At 62.4% G+C, this 9,426-nt stretch overlaps 1 protein-coding gene across 1 annotated transcript; it reads left to right on the top strand.

Moving 5' to 3' along the window:
- Positions 1 to 1,506: 1,506 nt before the first annotated feature.
- Positions 1,507 to 7,472, top strand: LOC139316859 (ankyrin repeat domain-containing protein 50-like). Its single transcript, XM_070943698.1, has 3 exons — positions 1,507 to 1,898; positions 2,973 to 3,214; positions 4,486 to 7,472. Exons 1-3 carry the CDS (start codon positions 1,507 to 1,509, stop codon positions 7,470 to 7,472), a joined length of 3,621 nt encoding a protein of 1,206 aa, XP_070799799.1.
- The last annotated feature ends 1,954 nt before the right edge of the window (positions 7,473 to 9,426 follow it).

The raw sequence follows: 9,426 nt of genomic DNA on the forward strand, positions 1-9,426 counted from the left end.
AAGGGGGAAATTGTGGCTTACAAGTTACTTTCAGGAACCATGAATGCATCTTTGAAAGCGACCAGCTGCTGATTAAGAACTAAAAATTGCGAAGAGGGGCTAAAATAACCCTTTATAACAGGGGTGGGGAACTATGGCCCTTTCATGACCCATGGACTTCAACTCCCAGAATTCCTAAGCCAGCCATGCTGCCCACAGGTCAAAAAGCAGCCAGAGTCCTCCGCCCTTTCATCGGGTTCTAACTGGGCAATGGAACTCAACCCTCCGCCCGGTTCCTATAAAGGAGGGTCCGAGGGAAGCTTTGGGAGACAGAGCCCGCTCCTCGTCTACGCAGAATGACCTCTGCCTTCACTCTGGTGCGGTGGGGGGGGGGGGTCTTTGGGCTACTAAGAGTTTCTGAGACGGCCATCCCCATTGGCCTTCCCGGGGGGGGGAGAGGGGGAAGCAAGGACTGCGCGGGGCAGGCTGCAGACATGAGCTAGGAGGAGCGGGAGGGGGGCTGCACTGCGGTCAGCCGGAAAAGGCGGTTGGGGGGCGATGGCTTCGTCCCACATGGGAGAGATTCAACAGAGGGGATCCGCCTCTTTAGGGGGGCTCTGCTGATCCACAAATGACCCTCTGATCATGGGGGGAGCGGGGGTTCTCCCCGGAGCCGAGGGGCGACGCATGGCCACAATCACAACCCAGGAACCCGCTTGGCTTCTTTCCCAGCAAAGGCCCAGAAGCACGGGGGGCTTCCTGAAGTCCTGCCGCGGTCAGGCCTCGCCGGCCGCCTTGCTCCCCTTTGCAGACCCTCCGGCCTGACTCCCAAGAAGCGGCCGCCTCTCCTTCGGCGGCCCGCGGTCCGGAGCGCCGCCACGCGAGGAAGCCGAGGCGGGACTCGTGCGCCTACCCGCCCGGCGCCACAAATCTCCGGCCTCAGGGACCTAAGTCCGGCCGCCGCCTGCGCTGAGCCGGGGACGCCGAGCCGCCGCCGCGCAGTTGAGCCGGGCTCCGGACGGGGCGTTGCCCCCTCCGCCCCCCCAGCACCGAGCTCCGGCCTCCTGGCGATGGGGCAGCCCTGCCGCGGAGCTGGGCGCGCACCTGGCCGGCCGCTGGGCTCCTCCGCCGCCTTCCCGAAGACGCCGGGCTGAGCGGCTTCTCCCACCCGCCGGCTTCCCGAGCGCCGCCACGTGGTGCCAGCCGGGGGAGAAGCGCCCTGCCCGTCCGGCTGCCGGCGTGGGGCGGGGCGGGGCGCCGGGCATGCGAGAGGCTAGCAAGGCCGGGCTCCCGGTCGCTGCCGGGGGAGGGAAGGCCGCCCTCCCCAAGACTCCCGCAGGGCAGGAGGGGGTTACTGGCCCGCCGGGAGGCCGGTCCGCTCGGGGGCTGGGCGGATGAATCAGCATCCGCTGCCGCTCGCTCGGCGCGCCCGCTGCGGCCCCACCTGGCCGCCTCCCTGAGCCGCGCCGGGTCGGGGTCGGGGCTGCTTCCCCGGGGGTCGCGCGGAGCCCCGCCCGCTGCAGCCGCATGGAGCCCGCCGGGAGCCTCCTGCGGGGCAAGCCCTTCTATGGGCGCGAGTGGGCGCTGGGCCGGCTGGCGCTGAGCCTGGAGGGGGGCGGCGGGGTGCTTGTCACCGGCGGCCCCGGCAGCGGCAAGACGGCGCTGTGCACCGAGGCGCTGTGGCCCACCTCCGCGCCGGGCCTCCGGGTGGGGCTGGCCGACTCCGCCCTGGCGTGGCACTTCTGCCAGGCGCACGACGCCGACGCCACCTGCACCCCGCGCGGCTTCCTGCTGCGGTTGGTACGGCAGGTCGAGCGCTGCCCGCTGCTGCCCGGCTACCGCCAGCGCCTCCGTCGGGCCGGCGCCCCCCAGACGCTGGAGGCGGCCGCCTGCAAAGATCCGGACGAGGTCTTCCGCAGGTAAGCGGCCCCCGGCTCCCCTGCCCCAGCCCCGCAGCCCCTGCGCTGCCCTTCCCCGAGAGATGAGATGCCCGAGGAAGCGAGGTCCGGTTGCAGCCCGCTCCCCGCCGGGTCCTGGCCGGCCTTCTCGGGGACATTGGGGCGGAGGCTGGGGGTCCCATCTCCCCCCTCCCCCTCCCTCCGATCTGATGGGGTGCCTTGTAGAGCATCTGCGGCCCTGCAGAGAGTTTGGCTGCCTGGGATTCCAGACTCTTCCTCGGTTGCCCTACTTGCAGTCTGGGAATTGTGGGGATGGCTGGGGGGGGGGACAGTTTCAGGCAATGAGGTTCATCCTGACCCAGCGTGGCATAGCTTGGCTGAAAACTTTGGCTGAGTGGGGGGGGGGGGTTGTTGTGCTGCCAGTGTTGAAAGACCCCAGCCTGATCCATGCGGGTGCTGGGTTTCCTGGACGAGTGGAGACGATTGCAGGCCCACTTCCTGCGGCCGTTTCCACTCCATTCCTGGGCCGGATGCGCATTTCCTGTCTGCTTAGGTCGGCCTCTGCCAGGCACTCTGCCCACGTGTGGGAAACCCGTTGGTGAAAGGGGCCCCTGGGCCAGTGGCCAAAGCAGGGCCTTGGATGCTGGAAGAGGCAGTCTGGGTCTTCGTGGCCGTAGCACTGAAGGCTGCCCGCCCCTTTAAGGAAGCTGCCGGGGGCTGCAGAACTAGCCTCCCCTGGGGGCCCTGCTCCGGACCCCCAGTTCTACAGTGGGTCTGCTGGCAGGAGGGCTTTGTCAGAAGGCAGATTGAGGCATGTCAGTCGGTGCTCACAATAAATGATGGATGCTTTAACTTTTATCCAGTCGCTCTTTGCTTTAAATTGCCTTTTGATCCACATGTTGCTTTTAAGCTTCCTGTCTTTGTTGACTCTGACCAAATGCTGTTTCCTTTCATCAAAGATAGCTTTAAATTTATAGACAAAATATAATCTAACCTGCAGCTGTGAGGGGTTCCTGGCCTAGGCCTATTGGCCCCAGTTGCAGAACTCTGGGGGTTCCCCTTCCCTCCTTGTCAATGGTTTCCTTTCTCCCACAGAGCGGTGCTGCTGCCCCTGCTGGACCTGCCACCCCCCACAAAGCCTCTGCTGATCGTGGTGGATGCCTTGGATGCGGCCAAGAGAGACCGCCAGGAGGAGGAGGAGGAAAGGGACCCCACCCCGGGGCCCAGCAAGTCCATTGCCCAACTTCTGGGAAGCCATCTACGGCTGCTGCCCTCCTGGCTGCTCCTGGTCTGCAGCGCCCGCTCTCACAGCCAGGGAGTGCTGCGCCTCTTTCCTGGTGAGCAGGGTCCTTGGGGTGGGGGAGGGGAGAGGCTCTTGCCACAGAGCTGCTGCAGCTGTCCTGGGCCACCTTCCGGGTACCAGCTTCCAGCTTTCCATGGAAACAGTGGTGAAATCTACAAATTTTCACTACCAGTTCTGTGAGTGTGGCTTTTGGTGGGTGTATCTTGTGGTCATGTGACTAGGTAGGCATGGCCAACTTAACATCACTCACATCACTCACTGTGAGAGCCAGGAGTTGCACATTCTGCCCTTCAGAAGCCCCCAGCGCTTTGAGTTTCCCTCCGCCATCTGGCTTGACTGCCCAAGCGAACCTCAGAACCTCTTGCCCCGCTCTCCATCCCGGAGGGCCGCACATCCCCCCTGCCAATCCTCCATACAAACCGCCCACCCCATTTCTGCAAAGGTAGAGCCCCTCTCCCCAGGGCGATCCAAAGAGGGGAGGGGGATGCTGCAGAAAAGGCCGCCTTCCACCAGGGCCCGCGTGCCTCCCGTACCGGCTCCACGGGGCTTGGGGCTCGGAAGCAGTCCAATGGATTCCCACCCGGCCACCTACCTTCTCTCTTTGACGTCAGCGCCACTCCGAGAACTCGGCCCGCAGAGTCCAGTACTCCGGGGGAAGGAGGCTCAGCCATGGCGCCGCTTCCTGCTGGCAAAGAAGTGGGGCAAGAGAGGCAGAAGCTGCCCACCTGGCTGCAGTCCTCCACCTGGCCAAAGCCACCTCCTGAAGCAACCCCGCCGCTGTTCGCTTTCCTTTCGTGGCAGGAGAAGGAAGAAAGCAAACGGCAGCATTGCAGCATATGCGTGTCTGCATGTGCAGCAGCCCCGGGACATCCGCGGTCCATCTGCCCTCCCAAAGCACCGCCGTGCCACCACCGTTCACTTTCTTCCTTCTTCCGCCACAAAACAAAAGTGAACAGCGGCAGGGTTGCTTCGGCCAGGTGGACGTCTTGCAAACCAGCTATCTGTGACATGGGGGCAACCGCTCCCTTGAGAACAGGTGCCAGATGGGTGGCATCAATGGTGGGATTCAAATAATTTAACAACTGGTTCTCTGCCCTAATGATTTCTTCCAACAACCAGTTCACCAAACTGCTCAGAAAGTTAACAACCGGTTCTCCCGAAGTGATGCGAACTGGCTGAATCCCACCACTGGTTGGCATGTTGATGCTGGGCACTGTTTGTTGCTAGGGCCTGTGGCCCTCTGCCCCCATGAGAGGGAGCCAGTGTCGGGCAGGCCATTGTCTTATCCAGCTTCTTCCACTGCAGGATTCCGACAACTGTGCCTCGATGACCTCCAGAGGGAACCTGTCATCTGTGATGTGCAACATTACATTCTCGCCCGGATGGACCGGGAGGAGGCTCTCCAGCGGCGCTTCACCCAGGACATGATAGGAGCCCTGACCCAGCTTCACCTGAAGAGCAACGGCTGCCTGCTCTACCTGGAACAGGTATTAGACAGGGTGGTGGAAGAGTTGGTCCCCCTGCAAGAGGTCCGTCACATCCCAGGGACGCTGTCTGGACTGTACCTGTGGCTCTGCCAGCACCTCTTCCCACACAACCAGTTTGCCCTGATCCGCCCTGTGCTAGAGGCCCTTCTGGCAGCCCCTCGCCCACTGACGCCTCGTGAGCTTCATGCTGCCATCTGGACATGCCATCCGGTGGTTCAGGAGAGCTTTCAGGACCACCTGGCAACCTTGGCAGGGTTCCTTCAGAAGGGCCCAGGGGGTACCTGCATGTTCTTCCACGTCAGCTTTGCCGAGTGGCTTTGTGATATCAAGCATTGTACATGGAAGTACCACTGTTGCCCAGCCCGAGGGCACTTCCTGCTTGCCATGAGTGCCTCCTGCCGGGCACCAGAACTAAGCCCAGAGGAGGTGATTGATCTGGCCCGGCACTTGCTGGCTTCTGAGCTCGACCTTGAGGCCTGGCAGCTGGCACTGTGGCTGGTGTGGTGCCGGGTGCCTGTGGAGTGCTGCTTAGGGCCAGAACTGCTGGTGCCCTTGGAGCCAGCAGTGCTCGAGCTGCTGGTGCTGGCAGGCGCTCGCCTGGGGGAGCGAGGGCCAGCCCCCTCCCTGCACCATGCCTTGGAGCGGGAGGATTCTGTGCGGCTGCTACTAGAAAACGGCACCAGCGTTAACCAGCGGGATGTGGACGGGCGCACGTGGCTGGCTAGTGCCTCCCACAGCGGCAACCATGAAGTAGTGGGGCTGCTCTTGACTCACGGTGCGCAGCTAGAGGCCCCTGATCACCACGGACAGACCCCCATGACCTTGGCTGCTCGCCAAGGACACACAAAGGCCCTGCTTTGCCTGCTGGCCCACGGCGCCAAGGTCGATTGTGCGGATCACAAAGGTTGGACAGCGCTGCGTGCGGCTGCCTGGGGTGGTCACAGCGAGGCCGTTGGCATTCTGCTGCAAGCTGGCGCCAGTGTTGATTGCGCCGATACAGAGGGGAGAACGGCACTGAGGGCCGCTGCCTGGGGTGGCCATGAGGACATTGTGGCCACTCTGTTGGCGCATGGAGCAGATGTCAACCGGGCTGACTCTGAGGGGCGCACGCCACTGATTGCTGCTGCCTACATGGGGCACAGAGGGATTGTGGCTCTGTTGCTGAGCCATGGGGCTCATGTCGACCACGCTGATATGGATGGGCGGACGGCCCTTTCTGTGGCCGCTTTGTGCATTCCAGTGAGCCATGTCTGTGCCAAAGTCGTAGAGCTTCTCTTAGATCACGGTGCTTCTCCAGGACATGCCGACCGGGACAATGTGACTCCCTTGCTGGTAGCTGCCTACGAAGGCCACGTGGATGTCGTGGAGCTCTTGCTGGAAGCAGGGGCAGAAGTGGACCAGGCTGATTCCAGAGGCTGCACCCCACTCTTGGCTGCTTCCTCCATGGGCCATCGGGCGGCGGTAGAGACTTTGATGCTTTGGGGGGCAGCCATTGACATCCTAGACAGTGAAGGCCGGACTGCTTTGGGTGTTGCAGCTGGACAAGGCAGCGAAGCCGTTGTCCAGGCTCTGCTCAAGCGGGGCTTGGATGAAAACCACGCAGATGGGCTGGGCTGGGCCCCACTGCACTTGGCAGCTTGGCAGGGCCACCACAGGACATGTGCAGCTCTTTTGGAGGCTGGAGCCCGTGTAGGCGAGCCGAACCGGGACGGCCACGTCCCACTAATGCTGGCAGCACAGGAAGGACACATGGATGCTGTGCAGCTCCTGCTCGAGCACCGCTCCCCCATCGACCACCAGGGTTACGATGGGCTCTCGGCCTTGTCTCTGGCTATGCTAGCCGGACACCACAGCACCGCTGAGCTGCTTCTGCGCAAGGGGGCAGAGGTGAACTTGTCTGACTCTGAGGGTCGGCCCATGCTGTACCTGCTGATGCTGGAGGGCTGTGTGGAGATGGCCGAATTGTTACTGGAGCATGGGGCTAGGCTGGAGGGGCGGGATGCCCAGGGCCGCACTGCATTGCATGTCACCTGCTGGCAGGGGCAGGTTGAGGCCACCCAGCTGCTGCTGAGCTACGGAGCGGACGTGGATGCCCTCGACAAGGAATGCCGCTCGGCCTTGCACCTGGCTGCCTGGCAGGGCCACGGGAGCATCGCGCACCTGTTGCTGGAGAGGGGGGCACGGCCCAACCACAGTTGCAGCCAAGGGGCCACTGCTCTGGGCGTGGCTGCACAGGAAGGCTGGGCTGATGTGGTGAGGGTTTTGCTGGAGCACGGGGCCAGCCCTGATGTCCGGGACAAGGCAGGCCGCTCCCCGAGATGGCTGGCAGCCAAGCGGGGCCAGCAGGTTGTGCTGAGGCTGATGGAAGGTTACGGGGCCTGGCCAGGGCCGGCCTCTCCCCAGCTGGGCTCTCCCAGCAGCTCAGCCAGCAGCCTTGTCCCCCAAGGCAGGGGAGGCAAATCTCCTGCGGCCTGGCTGGGCTCCACCGATGATGCACAGGCCTCCCGTGGCTCTTCAGCCACAATGTCCATTTTTCACTCCCTTGCTGCCACCCCCCCAATAGTTCCATTGGACTCACTCTCTGGGGCACAACAGATGCCCCAGTACTCCCCACCCTATCGGCCCCAGCCAGGCCCCTTAGCCCTTCTGCCATATCCAGCTCAGGACAAGCCTAGCAAGGAACCCAGGGGGGGTCTGATCTTCACTGACACGCTGTCTCCCCACCTGCACCGGAAGGCAGCCATCAAGCTGCAGTTCGAGGGCCCCACTTGCGGCTATCACTACAAGCAGGAAACTCCCCTTTGATCTGGAGAGGGGGGCAAGGCCGGTGGGGCTGGTCGGCAAGAGGTGCAGTCCTCGGTGCAGAGGGCTTTGACATTCAAGGCTCGGAATGCTGCGGGGGGTCCACTTTAGGACCTCCGGTGCCCACCCCAAGACCTGCTCCAGCTCTGGAAAGGGGGGCCCCATCCAAGAAGGGGGGGCAGAAGTGCCACAGTGGTGTCAGAGGCATCCCCTGCTCCATGGCCATGTGGGGGTCATTTTCCTCTGGACAGCTGAGAGCCTCCTCCTGGGAAAAGGGGCCAGTGACCCCCAGCTGGCCCTGGCTGGCTTTCTGCACATAGAAATAGGCTAACCATAAAGCTGGCACACCACACAGTGCCTACGTGCGCACAACCTCTATGCACAAAAGAACCACCATTACGGGTTAAGATGCCCTTGTTCACACAGTGTGCTGGATCACACATCACCCAGGCCTTTTACACTGATCTGTGGCCTCGTGTGAATTCAGCTGCTGACTGTGGCACGGAGTGTCTTTGAACATCTGCTGGGAAGGAAGGAAGGAGAGGGAGGGAGGGATGGAGTAAGGAAGGCCCCTGATGCATTCCTTCTCCAGCAGGTGGAAAGCCAGCCAGCCAGAGACCTGCTGTGTCCCTGGGGTCTCTGACCACGAGGCCCTTAAACTTGACTACCTCCGGGGGGGGCGTGATCTGAAAGGGATGGGGGGGTGAAGCTCCTTCTGCTGATGCTTTCTGTCCAAGCAATCTCCAGATGTGGGGAAGCAGCTCCCATCACAGCCCAGTCGACCACTTGGAGCTCTGCTGGGTGGAAATTATGGGGTGCCCCAAGGGGAAGAAAATGCTGGGTGCCTAAACCTGCCTATGTCCATGCCCATGCCCGGTTCTGTGGCAGCAGCAGAGCCTTCGTGGTTGGCAGCTCATAAGACAACCAGGACGTCCCCACAGCATCTGCTGCTCTGGGGGGGGGCCGCCTGCCCCCTCCTTGGGCTGGGTGCTATTCGCACTTTGCCTTTTGGGAGAACAGCGCCTGAGTGTCTTCGGAAGAGCCTGGCACAGCACTGCCAGGGAGGACCCTGCCCTTGGGTGCTCTTGATCACCCCGCCTGCTGACCTGGCTGTGGGGGGGGGAGCAGCGGGGAAGGGGGCCATTTTACTACTCAGAGATGTGGAAGAGCAGACCTCAATAAAGGTTTCAGCCGACTGGTGTTCCTGTCGTGTTGTCTGTGGGGGGTCCTTGGGGGAAAGGAGAACCCGAATGGGGTGGGGAAGGTGGGCAGACACAGCATCCGCCCAACGCAAAGACCCGCCGAGCACCCAGGAGCCTTCGGAAGGTGCTGCAAAGGCCAGTGCATTCCAGGGGCTCAGTTAAGGGAGCCTGGGGAGCAGGTGCCCTGTCCCGTGCCAGGCCAGGCCAGGGTCCAGCCCGGGGCTGAAAGGCGCAAAGAAGCTGCTCCAGGCTAGGGGTCAGGCAGGCCAACCTGGTCAGACAATGCAACCGGCAGCTCCATGCAAGCTTTGCCTGGCTGCTTCCTTGCCAAAGGCCACTGGACTGAGGCCGGACGGTCCTCTGCCGGAAAGGCCACGATGGATCAAGCACTTGACTGGACACATGGGGTTAGGCCAGATGACCTCCAAGATCCCTTCCAGCTCTAGGATTGTAGAATTCTGTTTCCTGGCAGGCCCGTCTCCCACCGAATTGTCCATGCCCTGCCAGAACATCGAGTGCTGCCTTTGAAAGCTTCCTGGTGTCCTGTGCTTTAATTCTATCAGGGAGAAGTTTGGCCGCAAGGGAAGAGTAAGCCATGCTTTGCGCTGTTTTGTTACACAACAGTTGAGCAAACAACTTTGTGGGGTCTAGAAGCTCGGCTGCTGTTTACACAGTGGGACTGAGTCCGCCCAGGGGGACCCCTTTCCCCCACCCCACATTTGCCTTTTGCCTGGGACCCCCTAAACTGCTTCAGC

Source organism: Pituophis catenifer, unplaced genomic scaffold (assembly GCF_029215685.1).
Source record: "Pituophis catenifer annectens isolate HBS135680 unplaced genomic scaffold, rPitCat1.0.hap2 SCAF_4, whole genome shotgun sequence".
NCBI lineage: Eukaryota > Metazoa > Chordata > Lepidosauria > Squamata > Colubridae > Pituophis > Pituophis catenifer.